General features: G+C 37.6%; 1 protein-coding gene across 1 annotated transcript in view; it reads right to left on the reverse strand.

The window, feature by feature from the left end:
* Nucleotides 1-25,203, reverse strand: part of LOC108701836 (low-density lipoprotein receptor-related protein 1B) — a 676,036-nt gene that overhangs the window by 324,547 nt on the left and 326,286 nt on the right. Inside the window, exons 15-18 of the mRNA XM_041576281.1 lie at nt 25,027-25,149; nt 22,200-22,340; nt 20,013-20,138; nt 9,166-9,282 (exon numbers count right to left, since the gene is read on the reverse strand). Of these exons, the coding sequence (XP_041432215.1) occupies nt 9,166-9,282; nt 20,013-20,138; nt 22,200-22,340; nt 25,027-25,149 (507 nt within the window). The remainder of the gene's footprint in view (nt 1-9,165; nt 9,283-20,012; nt 20,139-22,199; nt 22,341-25,026; nt 25,150-25,203) is intronic.

Genomic DNA, 25,203 nt, shown 5'->3' on the forward strand with positions numbered 1-25,203 from the left:
ATTTACTTGGCATCACAAAATTGTCCCTTATTTATTTATTTATACATAGTTTCCCTGTAAGCAAAAATGGGAACATTTCCAAATTATCCAATCATAACTAAGACCTTCCTTACCCTTTACAAAAATAAGTATTCAACATCCTCTTCAATTTGGGTACATGTTGATATCAATAAGAATTACATTTTAGCTGAATATTATATTGACAGTTAAGTGCATGCCTATGGGATTTACAGTGGGGTCAGTTATACCTATCCAACTTTTTGATTCCACTGTTTAACACACTAAACAGCAACCAAGTAAAATCTGTACTCTGTTATGGGTAACTTTGATGCTAAAGAATCACACTCCAATACAGGAGAGCATTAAAATCTGATTAAATGCATGAGAGTGCTCATCACATCATAATAGTGTCTGCTGTGCATATGCCTCAGACCTAGATTAAAGCAGTTAAAATACATCTCATTCTCAAGAACGTTGAATGAATTTTAGGGACTGGTGGCTTATAGAAATGCTGTGTTATGTTGAAATAGAGTAAAAAAATATCTTAATCTCAATCAATACACGAGACAAGCTAAATGAGCAGCTTTAAAACCCAATATCCAACATTAATAAAGATAACTCAGTTTTGGATTCTCAGAAGAGAAGTTGCTTTTGCACCTGGTATTATTCATAATGTAGCACCAATTTGCCAATGAAATCCATAGCAGTGCATCTGCCACTTCAACAAACTGTGTTCCATCTCTATGACTCTTCAGCTACTGTAAACTGTAGAATTGCTGAATATTCTAACAGTGAAGAGCTGCATGTTTTATTCTTTGATTAAAGTGGCCACTAAACATGTAAAAGACTCACCAATGAATCGGTTTTCACACTGTTGGGCTAGATACAATTCAGTGAGAAAAAATTATCTCATAGTTTATCACATGAAAACTCATGGACGAGATTCAATTTGAAAAAAAAATTCTCCAAATTCATTTCCATTTTTCCCCATAGACTTTAATTAAAACTACATGTATGTTTTATAGATTTTTAAGACAGTAGGGCTCATTTATAAACTTGATTGGTTCGCACAGTGAATATATTTGCCCTGCACATGGTTACATTTCTAAAGCTAAGTATAAATCTGAGCTGTATTCAAACAGAATTGCTAATTTTTTTTCACACTAGGAATGTCTATAAGAGCATATAAATATGGCTAAAATTGCAAATTGTGAATATTATGTGCACGCTTATGAAGCATTTAAAGTATTGCTTCATATTTTTTTTTTTTTTAAAGTTTCTTTTATTCAGCAAAAGGCAAAGTGACATATCAATACACATCAAACAGACACGTGTGATCAAACATGTACAATCCACACAATAGAAGACAGTAGGCATTAAAATGAAGACAGTACGGTCATCAAGGACAGGTTTAAAGACAAAGCAATCACTGAACATTAGGGTTAGGATATACCTCAAGCCATCTCTCCCAAATCTTCTCAAATTTAGTTGAGGAGCCCCGCGCTTCATAAGTGAGTTTAATAAGTGGTAAGGTGCGGTTAACCAAGGCAATCCAATATTGGACTGAGGGAGGTGCAGGCTGAAGCCAATGAAGTATAATGGCCTTTTTAGCATAAAACAGCAAAGTACGGTACAAAAGTTTAACGTGATTCTGTGGAACCATATCTCCCACTACCCCCAAAAGACAGGCTTCAGGAGAGAGGACCTGAGGCAGCTCCAAGTCATCACTCATACATTTAACCACCGCACGCCAAAATCGAGCAATCTTGGGGCAGGACCACAAAATATGTAAGAAATCTGCGGATGGGTCTTGGCATCTGGGACATGCTGGAGATTTGTCGGGGAATATATTATGCAATCTGAGGGGTGAAAAGTAATAGAGGTGGAGAACTTTAAAATTAATTAACCTATCCCTAGTAGAAATAAGGAAACCATAGCTAGAAGCGGTGGCTTCATCCCAAATATCATCATCAATCACTGGTAGTATTGATTGCCATTTACGACGGGCAGAGTCAAATGGAGAAGGTCCTAGGTCTTGCAAAGCTCTGTATAAGTGAGTAACTAGCTGTCTCGTACTCTCCACTCTAAGAATATCTTCAAACCGAAAAGCATGATAAGTAATTGGACCAAACTGGGCTCTATAAGCATGCTGCAACTGCAGAAAATCGGAACACATTCAAACTCATAGGAGCCACAGAATCTTGCAGCTGCTGAAATGTTGGAAATGACCCATGTTGTAACAGGTCTCCAAGAGTTTTAATTTTACGAATGGGCCAGTATATAAAATCAGGCAGATGCCGAAGGTGGGGAAGATGGGAATTGCCCCACAAAGGGGTGTATGGAGTAAGCAAGGGATTCGACAGGCGCTGCAACCTCCTTGCAGTCTGCCAGGCATCATAGGGGGCCCTCAATACAGGAGGCAAAATAGCAGAGTCCTTTAACTTCCGTTTAGGGCAGTGGCAGAGGGATTCGACCGAACCTAGGATAAGGGAGTGAAATAACATATTGGGGTCTTCCGGATTAGGGACCAGCCATTCATGCACATGTGACAGTTGTGCTGCTACATAGTAAAACCAGAGATGCGGGAGTCCCAGGCCCCCATTCGGGACAGTAGCTGTAAGAGACTTCCAGGAGATCCTAGGGCGTTTATCCGCCCATATAAATGAGATCAAAGCACTATTGACTCTGCTAAAGAATGATTTAGGTATCTTCGCGGGAGCATTTCGAAAGAAATACAGAAATTTCGGTAGGAAAATCATTTTAAACAGATTAATTTTCCCCCATAAAGTCAAAGGGAGACCCTTCCAGGAGGTTGCCGTTTTGAGGAAGGTACCAAGCAATGGCAGCAAATTATCCTCAAGGAAGGAGGAATCCTTGGCAGTTACAATAATTCCCAGATATTTAATTTGGTCAGACCACTGTAATTGAAGAGACGGGGGTCGAAGGACAACAGGGACAGGATCCACCGGCAAAATGGAGGATTTATCCCAGTTGACCTTCAAGCCCGAATACGTCCCATATTCTTGGATAAGGGAAAGGGCATTATGAAGGGAAGGGCCTGGGTCTGCAAGAAATAGCAAAATATCATCCGCATACAAAGCAATGCGCTCTTCACAGGTTTTGTAACGGAGTCCAGAGATATTGGTAGCCTGTCTAATCATTATGGCCAGAGGTTCAATTGCCAATGCAAACAATAAAGGAGACAGTGGGCAGCCCTGGCGGGTGCCACGATACAATGAGAAAGGTAGAGAATTGGAGTTATTAACCCTAATCTGAGCCTCTGGATGTGCATAAAGTAACTGGACCCAAGCTATAAATTTAGGACCAAAGCCAAATGACCTGAGCGTCTCCCACAGAAAGGACCATTCTACCGTATCAAACGCCTTAGCAGAAAGTGATAACCTTAATCAACCGGGTGGCCAAAATTTTCGCCAATATCTTGGCATCCGTGTTAATAAGTGATATAGGGCGATAGGAATCACAGGATTCAGGGTGCTTGCCCGATTTATGTATCAAAATTATCAAGGCCGAATATAAAGAGGGAGGGAGACGGTGGTCAGCCAAGGAAGCATTGTACATAAGGAGTAACTTGGGAATTAGGTCTTTAGCTACAGTTTTATACCACTCAGCTTGGAGACCGTCAACTCCTGGTGTTTTATTATTCGGAAGGGAATGTATAGCCTCCGAAATTTCTTGGACAGTTATATCTGCTTCTAGGAATGCGACCTGAGGGAAATCCAAACTGGGGATAGGGAAGTGACTCAAGTAAAGACCAATGGACGCTGGGGATTTAGTTATATGAGATTGGTATAGAGAGGTATAATACTCCTGAAACGTGGAAACGATTTCTTCAGGAGAGGAAGTAACATCTCCATTCAGTTTCTTAATTCGAGGGATCATGGTAGTGGGCGTGGAAGTCTTAGCCAAATATGCTAGTGTTTTCCCACTCTTCTCCCCTTGGTCAAATAGACGCTGGGTAGCATATAATAATTTCTTTTGGGTTAAGGAGGTACGGGTGAGTTCCAGGGCTTTTTGGGCCTTACACAAATTATTGTGAAAGAACTCCGAAGGCCGATCTACAAATTCTCGCTCAGCAGCTTGAAGCTCCCTTTCGGCCAACTGAATCTCCTGTTTAGCGTGGTTTCTAGCCTGTTTAATTGCAAATGCTATGGACCCACGTGCTACCGCTTTAGAAGCCTCCCAAGTTACAGCAGGGGTGGACGAGTCCCCATTATTGGTCCAATACTCAGTATATTCCAATACCACTTTCTCTTGAACTATCGAGTTTTTCAACCACAGAGGGCTAAGGCGCCACAGCTTGTCAATGGGTTGACTATTAATACATATGGTTAAAAGAAGTGGGGCATGGTCAGAGAATGCCCTGGGAAGGTAGGAAATCTCAGATACCCAGGGTAGGAAGTCTTGTGAAGCCAGAGCCAAATCAATCCTAGAGAGTGACTGATGCGTGGCTGAATGACAGGAAAATTGTCTCGTCTGCGGATGTTTCCAACGCCACACTTCAGTCAATAACATTGACTGATGCGTGGCTGAATGACAGGAAAATTGTCTCGTCTGCGGATGTTTCCAACGCCACACTTCAGTCAATAACATTCCCTCTGCCCAATTCGCTAGAGGAGTAGAGGAGTGGGTAGTATGGGACAGCTTATCCAATTGGGGAATAAGGGGAGAATTGAAGTCGCCCAATAGGCAGAAGGGGGCCGGGGGAAATTCCAATACCTTCTTAAAAATTACAGATGGAGCCAGAATGGATTATACATTTGTCGCGCTGTAACGGTAGATAAGCGCAGCTAATGCGAAATCCTACATGCGTTGCGTTTACCTGCATGTAATACAGAGTTGTGGCCACTAGATGTCACCAAATGCTAGTTATAACAAACCACATTACATATGGTGGCTTAGTGGGTAAAGTCCCTGCCTTTGACCAGTGTGTTTAGTGTTCAATCCCCAAAGTCAAACCAAGTTAAATTCTGTTGTCACTTTCAGTGCAATGAACCATGTCCCAACATTAAAAAAAAATATTTTTTTGGTGGGGGGTGGGAGACAAATAAATGGAAAAATAATCAATGGGCTTTTGTGACCATAATTCTAGGCATTAGTAATTTGCATAGTACTGTATTAATACTTGGTTGAGTACTTTACCCCCCTATAAAAACAAATAATAATTATAAAAACAAATACATACATCAATGTTTTATAGAACCTTAAATACAGCAATATTTATTATTATTTTTTTTTAACTTTTTAATAGCTGTATGTATTAGCCTAAAAGAAACGTTTTCAGCACATGCACTAGATCAGAGGCTTCATAGCCTTGTGGTTAAGTGACTGAACTTTGAAACTGAAGGTCATGGGTTCAAATCCTAGATTTTCTTTTCCCCCTTCACAATCATGATTTTTTTTTTTTTGGTGTGTGGGACACTGCTAAATCAATTGAAATAAATATTCCATATTCCATGAGAGACATACTCACGACCAGCAGACATAGAAAACTGAAAACAGAAGGCCTCATGGATCAGCATTACCACGACGTGGAGAACGATGTCGCAAAGCATCAGGGATATTAGCCTCTATCCATTGCATGACGGCTTCAGGTTGGTCAAAAAATACAGAAGAGTCACCAGTGGTGATGCGGAGCTTCGCTGGGAACATCAGAGCATACTGAACCTTGTGCTCACGGAGTATCCGACGAACTTCTGTGAAGGAGTTGCGCTTCTTCTGAACAATCGAGGAGAAGTCAGGAAACAGTAGAATCTTGGCATTGCCTTGCATAATATCACCCTTGGAGCGCGCCTCCCGAAGAACAGCATCTCTATCCTTAAAATTAAGCATTTTCAGGACAACCGCCCTGGCTGGGGCCCCTGGAGGAGGCTTGCGCGCTGGGACGCGGTGGGCCCTTTCAATAGCAAATTGCGGAGAGAATATGTTAGGGCCAAGCTTATCTTTGAACCACGACTCCAGGAACAGCTCCATATGCGCGCCCTCTGTTCCTTCTGGTAGGCCAATAATCCGGAGATTAGATCTGCGTTGTCTATTCTCCAAGTCGTCAACATGTGCTATCAGTAACTTCTGATCATGTTGAAGTCGTTGTATTTGGTGCTGGAGAGGATGCACCCCATCCTCTAAATCACTAATGCGACGTTCAGCCTCACCTGTGCGCTCACGCAGCTTCTGCATATCATGGCGGATAAGGGAGAGATCCACTCTGATCTCTTCGATCTTGGACGTAACCGTGGCCGTGTTTTCTGTAAGTTTAGCGGATAGAGAAGCTTTCGATTCGGATATCGCCAACATCAGCGAATGGAGAGAGGGCTCTGCCGACGGCCCCGCAGGGCACTCAGCCTCCGAGGGCTCAGTCGCGGCGTGTGACGCAGATTCTGGCACAGGATCCAAGGCCGCGTCGCCATCTTGAGAAACGGCTCTGGCAAAAAACTTCTGGACACTGTCCGCCTTAGGTTTCGTGGCACTTTTAGGAGGCATGATGCGGTGGCAATGCAGTAAACTTACAGTCCAGGTAAGTAGAAAGGTATATGGCAGCAAATAACAGCACAGGATCAGTGAAGGTACGGGAGCTCTTGCTACCCACGTCTGCTCTCGATCACATCCAAGCTCCGCCCCCATTGCTTCATATTTTAAACATATTTGGCTGCTAATAAACCATGTTAATACCGCTACAGAGATTAGATGTATGTACCAAAATCTACCAAAAAAGATATTGTCCTCAATATCAATGCCTTTGATATATTGATAAATTGATTTTAAAGGGGACCCGTCACCCAAACAAAATTATCCAAATCCTATTTTATCATGTTAGTCAAGCAAAATTAACTTTAATTACACTGTATAAATTATTTGAATATTGTTTCCATCAGTCTGGGAACTCATAATTATAGCAACCAGGAAGGAGCCATTTTGTGGACACTGTTATTAAGGCAAGCCTTGTATCATCTCAGAATCTTGTTTGTGCACCAGGGGACAGGGACCCAATGTCCATCCCCATGCCCTGGTTACACAATTAAATGGTGAAGAGAACAGGGGAATGTGGGGTGAGCAGTGACATCTAGGAAGTGCTGAATGGAAAGTGAAAGTAATTGCTTGCCCCGCTTCTATGCCTAGGCATAGAGGCGGGGTAGGCAATATTTGAATGACAGCTGATATTTTTAAATGAGTTTACAACAGCTATGAATGCTTTAATAAAAAAAAAATTGGATTTCATATTTAATTTAAGAAGGACTTTTATTATACAGATTTTTATGTCTGGGTGACAGGTCCACTTTAACTCAGGTCAATGGTTTCATGATCAACAATATTTAACCAACAAATTACAATACCACAAAATGTGAGAAACGCTTTGCAGCATTTTTCACACTTAAAATTCTGACAAAAAATGCGAGAAGTTCCACATTTTCTTTTATTTCTGGGTATTTTGCTTTTGAAGTGCCAAGACATAAATAATCCATTCTGTTTTAAAACTCTAACATTAATCATGACCATTTTAAATATACTGTAAGCAGCAAGAGATAATAATCTTTTTTTAATGGGCTATTGTTAGTGTATATACTGGCTTCCAGAATTCTGTTCTGAGCACGTTTGTGTGGCTACATTTATATCGAGATAAACAAATTGTGAATATATTGGTAGTTAGTTATACTGAAAATGAAAATTTTATTGACTTAGATTTTCACTGATATAACAAATCGATTTTATAAAATGAAAACCTTAGAAATTAGATTTGAAAGAAACCATAGATAAAGCTTACCATCCTGATTTGGGCAGGTCTTAAATAGGCTGGTTCATTAATAATAGTATGCTGTGTTTGGTGATGGATTAAAGGGATAACTACATTTAACTGGAACTGGCCAATCATAGCATAGCATACAAATGAAATATTTTAGCTTTTCATCCAGGTATGGCATGAGTTTATTGTTAAAATGCATATCTGTAGGGCAGTGGACAATTTTAGTAAATTTTGTGATTGACAGCATTTCAGCAGGATTCAAAATAATTCAAACCTCTTTTCATTTGAGATGAGGTTTAGGTCATAGTGCTCTGCTGTTGAGCTGCCCCAAGCACTAATACCTCATAGAAAATGAAGGTGTTAGACTGCTCAAAGCACATTCTGATGAACTGACACATTTTACTGTAGCAGCTTTGATAAATGTAAGTTGATTGGGAAACAGATCAAACTTCTGGGAATTTTTCTGGATTCCACAATTTAATAATTTAGACGGCCAAATATTTAGCCAAAAAATTTTTGACGCCGCTGACTATCTTGGCGCCGGTGACAATTTAATGCATGACCATTTACTTTAATGCAATCGAACAAAATAGGCGCACGTCAAATTGTCGCCAGCATCCAAATTGTCCCCGGTGTCCAAATTGATGTTTCTTCACCGTTTCACATATTTCGCAGGAAATTCTCAATTTGTTCAGCTAAACTAAATGGAACAAATTCGCCTATCACTAGTCTATACCCATCATGTCTATAAGGTTTCTTACACATGAGTGTAGCTGGCACATTTCATTGTGGTGAATCATTCATTCATTCCTCTGCAAGGGAATGCATGAGTTAGCACAGCCCACTGTATTTTTCATCATTTTATACTCATTGTGCTGCAAGGGAGTGCCAAATATGGGAATCTAGGATATATTAATACCTTGAATTTGTTGGTGCAAAACCAATGTTCATCGTTTATCCATTCTTTTTCAGGTATACAGAAAGTAGAAATCCTGTAAGTGCCAACTGCCAACTTTAACGCATCCAAGGAACTAATGAAAGGCCTTTACATTGGGCAATGAAAACTACACAAAGAGCCTGGTCTATAAGTTTAAACTTCTTATGTAAGCAGCAGAAAATACAAATGAATATACAACGGCTAATATGTTTTCAAGAGTTGCCACGGTGATGCTTGTATTTTATTCACAAGATAAAGTTGATGACCTCCCAGTATCTACTCAACAGTACTTAAACCCTATATTTAGTAATTTAGTAACTTTAGTAATTTGCATTTGCTACTGTTTCATTCATTTATGAATAACATTGTGTAACAAATGACAAATCATGCCATTTACAGAATAACTTCATTAAAAAGTAGTAGTGGTAACATTTGGCATCAATCTGCAAATCAAGCTGCCAAAAGAACTTACCACATGAAGCCATTTCATCGGAACGATCACCGCAATCATCTTCTTGATCACATAGCCAAGACAAAGAAATACACCGACCATTGTTACAAGAATATTGATGAGGCTGACAGGTCTTTGCTGCAAATTGTGAACATAAACAATGCACAAACACAAGTCAGTTTTACATCAATCAGCCTGTAAGTTTACAATTGAGAAATGCTGCTAAAAATAATAATTGCACTGCAATTTTATCATTTAAAAAGTACAAGCAAGTGACAGAGAATACAGGAAGTCTCTCTCTTATTATTAACTGTGAGTAACTGGGTGTTAAAGGGGTTGTTCATCTTCCAAACATTTTTTTTTTCAGTTCAGTTGTTTTCAGATTGTTCCCCAGAAATAAATACTTTTTTCAATTACTTTACATTATTTGTTTTTTTTACTGTTTACCCAAAATCTAAGTTTAAAGTCCCTGTTTCAGTCTGGCAGCTCAGTAATTCAGGCACAGACTCAATTTTGCATTATTCAGTTGATACATTTCTGAGAAGCATCTCTGGAGTATTAGCAACTATTGTATCAATTTCAAAGCAGCTGCCTTTAATGTAACTCAGGGATTCTGCTCAGCAGGGACAAAGATAAGAAATTTAGAACAGTTAACAGGGTCGGCGGCCCCCCCTCCCAGAGCATCTTCAGATGGTGAAAAATTACACTTCACACTTCAATACACTTCAATGATGCACGGCAAAATTTCTGATATTTTGGTCGGTGTATAATTTCAACTCACCAATCATGCTGTGTTAGACAGTTTGAGATTATCCTCTATTCTCAGCAATTAGAATTTAATTAAAGCACTGGGCAGGGTTCATAAATACCAGTGTATTGTTGTGCATTTACAAACACATGCAGAGCATGTCAAATGCACATATTGTGTTTAGATTTGATGTTGTGATGGATGATTCAATAAATGTTTTTAAGAGTGGCTTGGATGATTTCTTGGGCAACCATAATGTCCATGACTATTGTGATATTACAATCTATTGTTAGTATAGATATGAGTACAATATATATAGTTTGTGGGGGTATGGAGGGGTCAGTGTGTGTATGTATGGTTGCTCAGTTATATTTGGAGAGGATAAACTTGATGGACTTTTTTCAACATTATTTAACGATGCAACTATGTAACTGTATGCATTTCTCAAACAGGCATCCAAGTTGATCCAACACAAAAAAAGCCCCTTTATTCAAGAGCCCTTTACTGTAGAGTGCAGGAGATAAGTTGCCCAGAGAAGCAGCGATTTATCGCTATCGATTAATCTCCTGGTGTGTCACTGCCCTTAAGATGAAACTTCTGAAAATTCTGGAAAATGGAGGGGGATGTCAGACATTTTGATTTAGGAGAAGTTGTTGTGTTGGACACCCATGTTCTTTAATCATAATAAATAAACAACAAATGAATGACTTCATGTAAAGTATAATTTCAGTAGGTGGAATGCATTCTGTTAAAATTCCACTTAAGCATATGCTAGACCACTGCCAAAATAAATGAACTGTTTTTCTCTTTTAAGAAAAGCAGAACAGTTGTATTCCTACTATGTTTTACTCTGACTACATTTACATAAATTTAGGTAATCATCAAATGAATACAGAAGAGGAAGAATTTGGGTGATTGTAAGAAGGAGTCATTTGCATCTGATTTGTATCTCATCACCTATGCCTACTTGTTACTCCTACATAGTATGAATGTCACGTAATAAGGAAAGAAGACAAGGATTGATATTAAGAAATGTTGAAATGTTATAGGGGGAAGTAGTAAACAAAATCTTATCATGGTCTTTAAAAATGACCTAGTGAATGTTAATTAGTCAAATAATTACTCTGTCAATATATATGGAGTATGGCCAAGATCAACAGCAATTGCACCATGCCTAAGACAAGGTTACACTGAACCCATGACATTCAGGTGGGATTCTATTTTATAGGGGTAAGCATGAAGGTTTATACACATTTTGGTGACAGCAGTTCTGAAATACAGTGTAGCTATGGTTTTGCCAATAGGGAGTTGGTATGGTACTTTACTGGACCACCCCAGTTCCCTCTAATGCCTTATTGCTACACTGGTGAAACATCAAAATAAGGGACTCCCTGCTTGATACAGATTCTACACAGTACTGTACTTTAGGTACTGTGAAAATTCTCTATGTTCCACTTTATTCATAGAAGGTAAAGTATAAACCAGAGTTTCTGGCCCCCTCTTCCTTGCTTAGAAGAATGGTAAACCATGTCCACCAGATGCATGAATAAGTCATTTGCCAGAAATAATTATAATGTAATTCCCTGCCTTGCATCTTTATGGGAAAACCATGGGTGACATTCAATTCAGTGAGAATAAAATTTTCTGAGTTTGAGTTGAATTTTCATAAGAGAAACCAAGAAATATGTTTTTTCATGAAAATATATCTGGTCCCTTATGCTATAATATTCACTACATAAACGTGTTGCATTGCCTTCTGTTTTGAAAGCTTACATGGGGAGTGTGAGGGAGTGAACCATATTCAAAACAATTAAAAATAAAGGCACTGCAAGTCAGACTAATATGAAAAGCTAATACATATAAAACCAACATGTGTGATCAATAAAAAGACCTGTAGGCTCACCACCCTATGCTCCCCATAGATACAGTCTATGCATAAAAAAAAAATTCTGATTTAGTGGATGTAGCGTGGCTGTCAAAAATGCATGGCATATATAAAAATTAAGGGAAAAGGCAGCTATGTGTATATAATCCACTCAAATGGATCCCAGCGTCTCCTGTTCTTGCCCCGCTTGTATCTCAAATACCTCCATTAATATACTTTACCCACCGCAACTAGCGATGTTATCAGTGGTAGTGAGAGTATATGTACAGGAGGGGAAAGGGGCCACTGACTACTCACAGAGCCTTCGCTTTATCTGGTTCCCAGAGTGCTGCCATATAAACTCTTTTATGTCCAACTATGTGTTTTTGATTACTTGAACATCCGCAACACACTTTTGGGCAAATTTACTAAAGGGTGAAGTGGCTAATGGCGCGAAAATTTGCCAGCGTGATGTCATTTTGGCACTTAGCCGATTTACTAACAGGCACTGGCGTAATTATGCTAGGGAAGGAGGTAGACTCTGGCGCAACTTCACAATCTCTAATGCCAGGCGAATTTTCAATCTGGCGAAAGAGCGTTACTACACAAATTCAGTAAGTTTTTTATTTTACTGATCGTTACCTCTACTTCGCAACTTCGGATCTTCGTGAATAAGCGTTGTCCAGGCGAATATACTCCTGGAGAAGTGTTGAGATGAGCACGAAGCCAGCGCTGGTGAATTTTCGCAGGTAAGTAAATTTGCCCCTATAAATTTGAGAAACGCACTGAAGTCAATGGGCATCAAAATTATTTTGATGCGTGTCAATTTCGACGCCCGCAACAATTGTTATACGCATGCCTATTTTGGCCAAATCCATTAAAGTCAATGGGTTTCTGAATAATTTTGACGTGCGACAATGTTTATGCACATTTTTTTGATGCAGCAGATTTTTCACTGGCAAATTTTTGCTGCAGTTTCACAAATTTATTCACCAGTGGCAAAATGCGGAAATTTGCAGTGAATTTACTATCATCACTAATCAACATCGTAAATCCTAGGCCTATAATGTTGTATCTATGGGGAGCATAAGATGGCCACCCTCCAGATCTTTGCATTGATCACACATGTTGATTTTGTATATATTAGGGTTAAGGGAACAAACATGTTTTTCTTTAAATGAATTGAGGCTATGTTTGCATGACCCAGTGCACCACGGACCACCTTATTTAACTTTTCAGAATGGACTTCCAATTTATTAAAATGAGTGCCATTAGTTGGATCTTTGTTTCTTTTTCTCCTGTGAGGGTTGGTCAGAGTCCATTACATTCACAAAGATAAAAATAAGACCTTATATCAAATTATATTCAAGCAGTGCTGAATGTCTGCCGTGAATTTTTATCACCTCTAACTTTCTACACAATCAATGTGCAAGCTCACTATAGGAAAATGACTTGCAGATTATTAATTAGCTGTTTTAACTGAAGAAGCTAATATACAATATGTACAGCAACATGGCAAACCAGAAAATCAATGAGCCATGTCTTACTTGCTTGTATGTCAACAAACTTTCATAAATTCATTTTTGAACCATGCAATGTAAAGTGTGAGATGCTGTCCTGCTAATAAGACTTTACATGCGTCTTGCTCTTACTGCCTCTTCACTATAATTTCTACATAATGCTGAAAAATTTGCATGGCATATGATTTCATATAGTTAAATACTATAAACATTCTATTTTTAGATATTTTTATTTTGCACTTGGTTTTTCTTTACTAAATATACTAATTTTTATTAAACTGAATATGACATACATTAAAGCAGCTGCAGAGTTTGTTCTTTTCCCTTGCTAAGTATTCCTATCCTAATAATTAATCCTGTTAAGGGCTGAATATCCTGCAGTGATGGAACACAGATATGATCTGTGACAGAATGTTAATGATACATTAAAATTAATACAAAATAAATATTTTGATACATAATAATGTTGACCTGCTAAAATTATTCATACTGTATAATTATATATAAGTTAAAACTTCCCAAGCCAGCCTTCATCCATTAAAACTGAAACTTCCTCCTCACCCAAAGATTCCTATTTCTCCTTTTCCTCTCTCCCACCCTTCCTTTTCTTCCTCTTCTCTTCAGTTATTTCCCCTTCCAATTCAGTCTCTGAATTTCCCTGGGAAGATTGGACCAGCATTTCCTCCCCCTGTTCTCCTTCTGGGGATGAAACTTCTTTGTTTCATTCTTTTTCTTTCCTCCTTCCTCCTTTTGACCTCACAACCTCCTTTCTTTCTTCCTTCTCCATTCTTTTCAGTTCCACCTCCTCCTCAGCCAAATCCTCCCAACTCTTCCCTTGTGGGAACAAATCTACCTCACACAAATCTACCTCTACGAATCTGCCTTATTAACATCCTCCCCTCCTTACTCTTCTATGATTTTAGCTCACCATCCTCCAGCCATCCTCCTCCTTATATTTAGTCTGTGTCAGGGCGCGAAGGCTCAGTTTGGAGTTGCGGACCAAGGAGGAAGATGTAGGCTCCAATACAAAGTTTGTGGTAACAAGGGGTAAAGAAGAAGAGTAGTCAATCCAGGTAAAAAGTCAGTTCAGGCAGCAAAGGTTCAAAGTCGGGATACAAGCCGAAGTCGGAGATCAGAAATCAGATTAGCTCAAAACACACCCAGGAACACAATATAGTAGAACCTATAATTGGGCAATGGTTTAATTCTTCTGGTGTCCTTTTATAGATGAATTTTCATGCCAAAACGTGCGTGGTGACATCATGCGCTGACGTTGCGCGTCAATGCTGCATGTTTTGACAGTGCATCCAGATTGATGCGCCGGCATCAGATGACCACGTGGTTCCCCCTGGTCGCTGCCATCTTGGATAGGATGCCACCATGGAAGGACGAGCGCTCCTTACAGTCTGTGCCTGATCCTGATGCCTAGTAAAGTTCTCTTCAGAACTTTCCTCTGAAGACGTAATTTCACTTGCCCTTTATCCATCAATCTCCCTCTCTCTGTGCCAATTAGTTTGCAAGAACTCACTTTCCACATTGGAGCAGTTCTTTACAATATTGTGCCAAGCATCTGGACATTGGTGATGAGTGTGACCAAGTTCCTGGCACAGATTAAACTGACCTTGTCACATTTCTTACTGACATGGCCCTTGACCCCAAACGACACACACCTTTAAACTGGCCAAACACTATAAGATCCGCTCATTTGGCAAGGTTGCTAAACAAGTCAATCTTCCCTCAATATGCCCACCAAAAGGTGGGCAATATCAGGCTAATTCATCCCTACAGCCAAAAGGTTGAATTACAATGATAGGCATACCAGCCAACCATCAAAGGGCCCCTATACACTGGCAGATTAGATGCAAAATGTGTCTAAGGATCCAAACAAGCATCTTAAATCTGCCTTTGTATGGCCACTTTAAGAGAGCATTCACCTGTCAGATGCTCTCTGGAGCCATTTAAAACACACTTTAGGCTGATCCAAATTGAAACATAACCTTTCCTATTTTCCAATGAAAAATTAATTTACTAGAATTTACTAGAATCCATGCTATTTTGAAGCTGTCCTCTGGAAAATATGGGTTCTACTGTATCAAAATACAGTTGATTTCCTGTGCATCTCCCTTTTATAAAAACGGATAGGATATTTTGATCATTTGGCCAAACCCATTAACTGTATATTTCAATATGTTCCATGCTTAGTCATGACAAAATGTTTAAATACTGTTTCAATACCTTTTAAACACAGATAGATAGATATATAAATAAATGTTGCCAGTTCTAAGCATTTTAGCTTTACAGTATAAAGATAGCAGCCAGCCTGCCCTGATAATATTGATGTCAAAGGGTTGAAGTTGAAGCTCATTTCTACCACAGGCCAAATCTCAGACGGCAGACCTTCTCTCTGTAGCCTTTATGTCAACAAATGTTCATAAAATCATCTTTGAACCATGCAGTGCAGAAACGCATTCTTGAGTTCTTTACAAGCTTCATAAGCTTGTAATTGCCTGTTCTGCAACATCTATATGCTGCCATTAACTGTTAAGAATTTTAAACACATCACAGTACCAGCAGTACAGAAATTCTCATCAGCAGAAGATATAAAAAGAGTGTGAGTGACGCATCATGAAAAGAAAAAAAAATAAATAAGTGGAAGCTGTTATACCTCCTGTTCAGAATTCATGGGAATTGTAATGCAAAATTTTGTTGTAAGATATAGAATATAAATTACACCTTGAAAGCCCTTTACTTGAGGTAGCTGTTAGTTTGGCTATGGCCACTGCTATTATGCATGACAATAAAATTAAAGGTATGTACTGAATCTCTTTTATTTCTTATTTTAATACTGTTTTAATACAGTTCTCACATTCTTCGAAGGTTCTACTGGCTTGCAGTTTTGAACTCTGACAGGTCAAAGCTACAGTATCTTTATTGCCAGCCATAATTTTAACCCTATGTGTCATTCCCCTTGTAAGACTATGGAAGAGAGCATGTTCTAGCATCCCTGTTGAAGATGGTAATAGAATTAATAATGCACCGCAATAGCAACTATAACAACCTACTATAGTCTATAGATGATGTGACCACTACAGGCCTCATGATTTCAACATTCAGCCAGGAAGTAGGATATCTATATGATCGGTGTTAGAACTTTGGCATTTGCTTAGAGGAGATTTTCACAAAAAAAAAACGGAAAATGTCACAAAACCACTAATTTTGCCTGAAATGCAATGAGTCCATGAAAAGATGAAACTGCATTGCATTTCAGGTATCCATCACAAATCGTTGTGATGGTTTTAAGAAATTCTCATGCTTACATACTGAAGTTCATTATGAGTCCCAAACCTGGGTATAACATGAATATATAGAGCGGGAGTGGGAGCATCTATGGTCCAATGAAAGTAGGGGCAGATGAACTAGGGAAAACAGATAAATGTGTGATCCTATTGACCAGTGACATTTATAGCTTATAACTTATAGTGACATTTATATTTACTTACAATATCTATTGGAAACAGTTGAAATGAGATGGCTGCTTGTATCAAATTGAGACCTGTCAAGTCTAGCTTCAACTTAGGGGATGGAAAATAGACCCAGAAGACATTTGGTTTAATTCAATTGTACATGTATGCCAAATAAATGGCTTTCCTATTTGTAGGTCATAATGCAGTAGGCTAGAACCTGTATTTCTGCAAGTTTTACACAGAAAGTACTGTCTGTTAGAAGAGATAGAAGCAAATTGTAAGTTTAAATAGCCCTTGTCATTTCCCACAGTCCCTGCAGCAAAAGCATAGTTATTAAATTTTTGGTTCTATGACTGCTTCTTTAGATCTGTGTCTGCTTGTGACAATATAAAAATGCAATACGTTTGTTTTCAGGATAAAAGAATGTGGCCATAAGTATTTTTTATCTGCTCGATAAAGTGGAGTTTTATCACTGGCTCATACACTATAATCGTGTGTGTTTGTATAAGTAAAAGCTTTCAACCAAAGTCATCATGATCAATTCCGTTTTTGTTATAGGCACAACTTATCAGCTCTCACTTAAATCACACAAGAAAATGAACATTTTTTAGGCTACAAACTGTAGTCTAAAATAACCAGTTTCTGTACTGTTCTTATTATGTAAGACTTGCAGTTTGTAAATACTCTGGATCACTTTTACTAAAAAAATACCAGAGTGACGTGCATAAAAAACAAAGTTCACCAGTGATCATATAGAGATGTTAAATCAGACAAAGCTAATGACAGTTACTAGTAGAGCAACATTGTGAAAGCCCCTGGAAAAAATGTTTTCCTAGCCCCCCAACCTGATGAAACCGCAGGTCATCTGTGACCCATGCAAAAACAAGGGGCACCAACGATTTCAAGAGCGTCACAGGGCATGCAAAATTGGCGGTCAACAATGACCCCCACATGCCCCTGTATAAAGGAAGCAGACCATGAGCACACCACAGCTCATTCAAAAAAGCAATTTCCCTTTAGTGATCTATTACTTGTATCCAGTCTCTTTAAATAACTCTAAGTTAAAAGCATTGCTATGATAGTAAATTATTATTGCATCATGTATAAGCTGGTGGCAATTTTTTTAGCTGCATAGGGGTACTTTTTAAGAATATACAACTGAACATAAAGAAAGGAAAATTGGAAATTCTGGTGAAAAATGCTTACCTGACACTCAAACCTAATCTTACGGTTGAACTTAATGGATATGTATCTTTATTCAACCTAACTTACTATGTTACTATGTTACACACCAATAAGATTTTTATGGCAGGGTCAATATATGAAAACATGCAGTTTGGGTTACATTCTTTCCTAATGCTTTACCTTTAATAATATGTGCAATCAATTTGCAATAAGCACAATCCAGACAACTGCATTTTTTACCCATTTATTTTCAAATGATCTGTTAACCTTCCCGTAAGGAGTTCTTGCTCTTTATTTTCATGTGACACAAATCATTTTCATTTGAAGTGTTGATCTTATCAGAACATTAAAAGGTTCAAGGTTTTCTGGACCTCCAAATGTGTCCATTATTTTGAAAATTGAACATAAAATGTTCTCTTTCCTCATCTCTTAGTCATAAAGTGCCAGAAATTATCAATTAGGATTGGAATCTGGCTGGGTACAAGTGGGAGTCTAATGAAAAGAAGTTTACTGGATGTGATATCAATGTTACTTAAAAGACACAAGTATTATTATCCTTGGTGTTTATTATCAACCTCATTTTCAGTATACATTAAAGTACCTATCTGAGCAACATTCAAGGTTGACTGAGAACTAGAAATATTTTTAATTTCTTTTAAGGTTTCTGTTACGGGTAAAAGCCCTTTTGTGTCTGCATTATGTTATTTTCTTTGTTATTCTTTCTTTTTAAGAAACCTGCAAGCACAGCAGGTAACATTCCATCGAAGAAGAGGATGAATACACAAAAAGGACATGTCTGTTAGAGATTTAAGGACACAAAAGCTATTGATCAAAGCTTGGATCTATGTGTTCAATAAACCAAATTGACTGTGCAAGTTTTGCGTTGTTTGGTGAAGAATATACTTAAAAAACTGAAAAAAGTTTACAACAAAGAGGATGCAGATCTACAGATGTAAAGATGTAAAGCAATGTACTGGCAGTTATCACTTGTTTCACATTGTAGTTCAATGCATGTTACAATTCCCCATGTTCCATTTGTACTCAGTAGTCTGGATAACTAACTAAAGGTTAGATATACACAATATAAACACTACACATGCCTAGAGTGAAAAGATACTTAGGGGTGTATTTTTAATATACACAGTTTCTTAAACCCCCTTACACACCTAACTTTTACAACTTTTTAAGACTCTCTTTTATCAGAACATCATTTTGATGCAACCAGCCTTCGGCTGTAGCAAAATGGGTTAACATGAAGGTTATTGGGATCTATGGAATTCCTTAACAAATGAAGTTTAATCCCCATTGCTAAACGGGTTAACAAGGAAGTTATTGGGAGCTATGGCATTTCTTAACAAATGCAGTTTGATCCCCATGGCTAAATGGGTTAACAAGAAAGTTATTGGGAGCTAATGGAATTTCTTAAAAAATGTAGTTTGAACTCCATGGCTAAATTATAGAGAAGCTGTATAAGAACTTAATATCAATGCAGATCATTTTAAGCAGTCTCACATCCAATTACTACAGCTCGTACTTTGTTTCATGTCAAATTAACTGAAATGACATTATTTAAATCAGAGTGATTTATGCGTTACATCGCCGGGGATTCCTTCTACTGTATCATTCTACTGAATCAATACAAAGAAGGCAACAGAAATGTTTGTGGTAATCACCAAGCCAATTAACAATGGCAAGAACAAAAGGGAGACATCTTGACCTCAACAGTCAGCCACCATCTGTTTGAATGTAATGATTGCATTGATTTATTTATAATAAAATAGGGTAGTTTGTCTGCAAGCTTTATAGCATATGTAAAAGAGGTTTTGGCAATGTACTGTATTTGAAATCTTTGTTACTATGTGAAGATTGTATTTCAAATGCTTTGAACAGCTGTGTGAGGAGACAGAGGACAACGGTATGTATTATTTGTTTTCCATGCTTTGGGGCACCAAGATATTCATAAATATTAAACGTTATTATTGGTATTGTCAGTAGAAGTAGTGCAGTAGTTGACAACATAGACATAAGCAATGGGTGAAATCAGACACTTGGAACAAACACAACAGCCCACTTAACTTTGTTCTTACCTAAACAGGTCTCATTTGATTCATCTTCATTACTTCCACAATCATTGGCTCCATCACAAAGCCATCTCTTGGGAATACAACGGTTACTTTGACACTTAAACTGATTATTTGGACAGCTATGGTTCACTAAGAAAACAACAAAAGGCAATTTAGAACACTTGAGGCAAACGAAAGATTGAGCAACATGTACAGCTTGCAAATTACACCAAAATAATACATGCAATATGGGATGGATTAAAAAAACACAATAAAGGGACATGTCATATACCATTTATTTTTATTAACAGATGAATAAAGACCTAAATGAGTTTTTAATGATATTTTGTTCAGAACAAAATGAATGGTACTAAGCCATTTGTCAACACAAGGATAAGCTTTAATTTATGAAACAATGGTTCGTAATTTATATATTGTAAAGAACAAAATGGAATCAGCGTTCTAATGATTCACGCTCTAATGTATAAGCCACACGTGGGAACATTCTCTCTATCTAACTAGATGAATTCCTATTAAGCTAAACATTTATTTTGCTCGGCAATCCTCATTATTTTACAAATAAACTCAAGCTCTAAGCAAGAGGCAAGCCATTTCAGGAGTAGGATTGCGAGGAAGAAGAAATGGTGCAATCAGTAAAGCAACTCCAGTTGTTAGTTAGAATAGAACATGTCTTTCCCTTTTGTAGTCTACGGTTCCCTTGATTCATTAATCAAGATCTTTATGACATTGTAACAAAGAGTATCTCCACCAGGTGAACCTTCATAATGTAATAGGCCTACTTTACAATTTGCTTGTCAGCGGGGGTTATTTATAAACACTGGGCAAATTTGCACCTGGGCACTAACCCATGGCAACCAATTAGATGATTGCTTCCAGTGTTCAACCTATAGCTGGTTGAAAAAAGCTAATTACTGATTGGTTGTTATAGGTTACTGGCCAGGTGCAAATTTGCCCAGTGTGTATAAATGAGCCCCTGTGTGTCTTAGTTAGAGGGCAGATGTTTATTAAAATACAACTTGCTTGTCATCAGCAGCAATCATTTTGCCAGATTAAGCGCTATTTTTTAGTATATTAATCAACAACAATAGACCATTTTTACAACTCCGTACCATATGTTACAGGCACTTTTCACCTCCTAAATCTAAATTCGCCCATCACTACTACTCAGAGATATTTTGAATGGCTAGCGGTGACATCAGAAAACTGATGCGACTGGAAAAGAATCATGAGTGCTTTATTGCTTAGCGGCACATTTACTTAGCTCGAGTGAAGGATTAGAATGAAAAATTCTTTGAATTTCAAAGTATTTTTTTTGGCTACTTCGACCAATCGAATTGGCTACTTCGACCTTCGACTTTGAATCGAATGATTCGAACTAAAAATCGTTCGACTATTCGACCAATTCGATAGTCGAAGTACTCTCTCTTTAAAAAAAACTTTGACCACCTACTTCGCCACCTAAAACCTACCGAGCACCAATGTTAGCCTATGGGGAAGGTCCCCATAGGCTTTCTAAGTAATTTCTGATCGAAGGAAAATCGTTCTATCGATGGATTAAAATCATTCGAATCGTTCGATTCGAAGGATTTAATCGTTCGTTGATCAAACGATTTTTCCTTTGATCGTTCGATTGAACGAATTGCGGTAAATCTTTCGACTTCGATATTCGATTTAAGGATTTAACCCTCGATATTCGACCCATAGTAAATGTGCCCCTAAGTGTAGGTTGGCTTTTCTTTTAACACACAATGTTTTTGGGGTTTCCTTACCCTTTAACATTGCAATATTAGCATTATCAATAACTTTTAGGTGACCACTAAATTCTTTCTGCTGATTGCTATAGGTGAATTGTAGCAAATTATCATCTTATTTTACATAACCCCACAAGGGGTCTAAAGATTAAAGTCTAACTGTGAAGATATCTTTGCAAAAGTACATTTTAAGAGCACTACATATAGGTAAACAGGAATGTTTTTCTTTTCTTTTTTATTTACCAACAACTACAGTAAAGAAGCTGTTTTCCAAAATGTTTAGTTCTGCTAGTCCACAAATAACACCTAAAATAGTGTTTAAACCATTGTTGATATTTTTCATTTGATTAGCTAGAGAGTCTGCAGAGAAATTTTGAGATGTATGTCCTCCCTTATCTATGCATTTAGAATAATGAAAGAGATGATGTAAAATACATACAGCAGTTTTCAAAATCTTCATCACTACCATCTAAGCAGTCATCTTCTCCATCACATTTCCAGTTCTCTTGGATGCAGCGATGGTTTTTACATTGAAACTCCTCTCTATTACACAGCTGGGGTAATTTTTCTTCAAAGTTAACTACAGCAAAGAGAAATAGTTATTTCCTTCTGAGCATGTAAATCTTCCATAACAGTGCTACTGTAGGTTAACCAAAACCACAGCATCCAGGACATATAAATTAAATGCTTCATGACAGAGTGGTATGTTCAAAGGAGCATAAAAATCTCATAAAACTCTTGCATTGCACTCATTGGTTTTTCAATGTATGCAATAAAACATACCTATCTAGTCTCTTCTACCAGACTTCAGCTTTTTAAGAAAGTTGCCTTCAGTGACTTCTTACCAATGTTACAGATCCTCAAGAGAGAATTCAGCCAACTCTATACATCCATGGATCTCTATTATTTGCTCATGTGATCATCACTGAAGACATCAACATTCTCTAGTATTAAAGCTAACAGTTACTCTTAGGGGCAAATTTATTAAGAGTCTAATTGAAAATTCAAATTCAATTTTAAAATTTTTTGTCAAATTCGACTAGGGGATCATCCAAACTCAATTTGAGTTTTTTTAAAAAAAAACCTCTTATTTGATTTTTGAAATGTATCATACTCTGGCCCTTTAAGAATTTGAATTTGGCTATTTGCCACCTGAATTGCTGTATAATGGGAGAGGTCCAGTCAGTTTCCCTGTCATTCTAGTTTGATCAAATTCGAATCAAATTTGAATTGAGTTTTTGGCTGGTTAAAATTTGTGCAAGTGTTTACAATTCAATTTTATTCATATATTTCCCTAAGTCGAATTTTGAATTCAATTGACTTTAAGGTGGTTTTAAAAAACTCGAAAAAAAAATCAAAATTCAACCCTTGATAAATGTGCCTCGTAGAGTTAGAGTTTGTGTACTTGTGTGTGGAAAGCTGATGAGTGCTGAGGAGGAGTTTATGTCTGCTATAAACACATCACTCTTTCAGCAAATTAATAATCACATTTTCCGCAAATTAATGGATATATTACACATTTTTTGTAATTTCCAGAGCAAAAGGTCTAGTTCAAAATGACAGTCACATCATCATTTTTATTTATAAGAATAGACAGATGATGGCATCACAAGCTTTAGCGATTGTCTGACCATCATAATAACATAAAAATATAATGCCCTGCATTTCCCTAGAATTAAGTACACTTGTATTATTCTTTTGCATGTCAAAGGTTACATGAAATTGCATCCATCTGAATTTCTTATTGACAACCCATTGTTGAGGGTGACCTGAAATTGCTAATGTTATCATGCTTGTAGCCATGCTTGTGGTGATTCACTTATATTGGTTGAATCAAACAAGGTTAAAACATCAGGTTTAAGATACAGAAACATTTTGTTACATGTAATAAAATTACTAATTTTAACAACCATGAAACATATCTTGTCATTTTGTGCACTTGAAGCCTATTTGATTGTAAAATAACCTTTATAGTAAATAATAATAGATATAATATACAAAATTCCCTTTCACTACCATACATCTGCCAATTAATTAATTATTCATCTTTTTTAATAAAAAATCTATTAAACTATTAATCATTAACTAACCAAATATATTTAATTAAATGGTATATCCTCAGACTGCCTGCACAGACTAAGTGCAGCTCCCCCTTCAGACCATATAAAAAGATCAGTGAATGCACTTGATCAGAGCTCAGAAAAGGGATACCGTAAGTATAAGTAGCATACAGTATATGGTTGTGATGGAGAAAGATACACTTCAAATGGGGATTTCCTACAAGAAACTGGCACAGGCTTCAGTCCAAATGCATTTCTATTTCTGTCTGGGGGGCAATATGTGTTTTTGCATGAAATATCTATTTTTTTATAATAAGGAATAAAATACCTAGCTAAAATTGACTACTTTTCCCCATCAAAAACATGCCACAATTAACTCTCATAACCCATTGCAAAAGTTGATTCGGTGACTTGTTATTGTGTTGAGTGAAATACTTTTTCTGTTCAATTTCATGTAATCCTAGAAATGTAGAATTTGGCTAGGCCTGGATTTGTAGTAAGGCACAAAGGCCCAGGCCTAGGTAGCACAAAATTAGGGGCAGCATACTGCCCAACCACATCTGCCTCTGGAGCACTGGGCACACAGGAGAATTAGTTAAATTTTTGGTGCAACCAGTCCCCAATGGTAGGAAGAACGAACTAAGGAGCAGGTAGGGATGCATACACGCTAGCAGGGGTGGTAAAGTGATGGACTGCAAGGCAGGTGGGCAGCATGAGTTGTAGCAGGCCTTGGGTCACCTATTTTAGAAATCCAGCCCTATTACTGCCATTCTAGGTAAGGTAAGTCAATACAGCATCTTGACTTTTTTATTGCACTGCCGCTATTTTCAAGTTATACATGGTGATCCACTTCTCTCACTGAAAATCAGGTCAAAGTACTTGAGATCATTGAGGATTGTAGTGATTGTAGTGTTAACTCAAAACCATGTGGTTAACATAATTGGGAATAATCATTCCTAAGAGTAAAAAGACCAATCTGTATTTATTTTGAAATGACTCTCCAGTGTAGTCTTATGTTCTTGACTTTGTAAGAAAATTCTCTCAACTGCAAAAAATATAATAAAAATAACATTTTGGAAATAAAAACAAATACAAAGAAATATATTCTGTTGCAGAAAGGGAAAATCTGTAATGCATACAATTCTGTTTCATGCAGTCATGCAGTGTTAATCCATTACAAGAAGTATAAGACAAAAGACGCCTTACACACACAAGTTGAATTATTTTCATCCAAATGTTGGTTATCCGCACAGCCACAAACCCTGCCTCCAGGTATAGCCAAACACAGTGTTCCGCAACCCCCGTTGTTTAACCGACAAGCATTGTCACCTGCAGAATAAAATAAACATCTTTAGAACTAATAACTTTTCAGTAATGAGAATT

Source organism: Xenopus laevis, chromosome 9_10L (assembly GCF_017654675.1).
Source record: "Xenopus laevis strain J_2021 chromosome 9_10L, Xenopus_laevis_v10.1, whole genome shotgun sequence".
In the NCBI taxonomy this organism is placed as follows: domain Eukaryota; kingdom Metazoa; phylum Chordata; class Amphibia; order Anura; family Pipidae; genus Xenopus; species Xenopus laevis.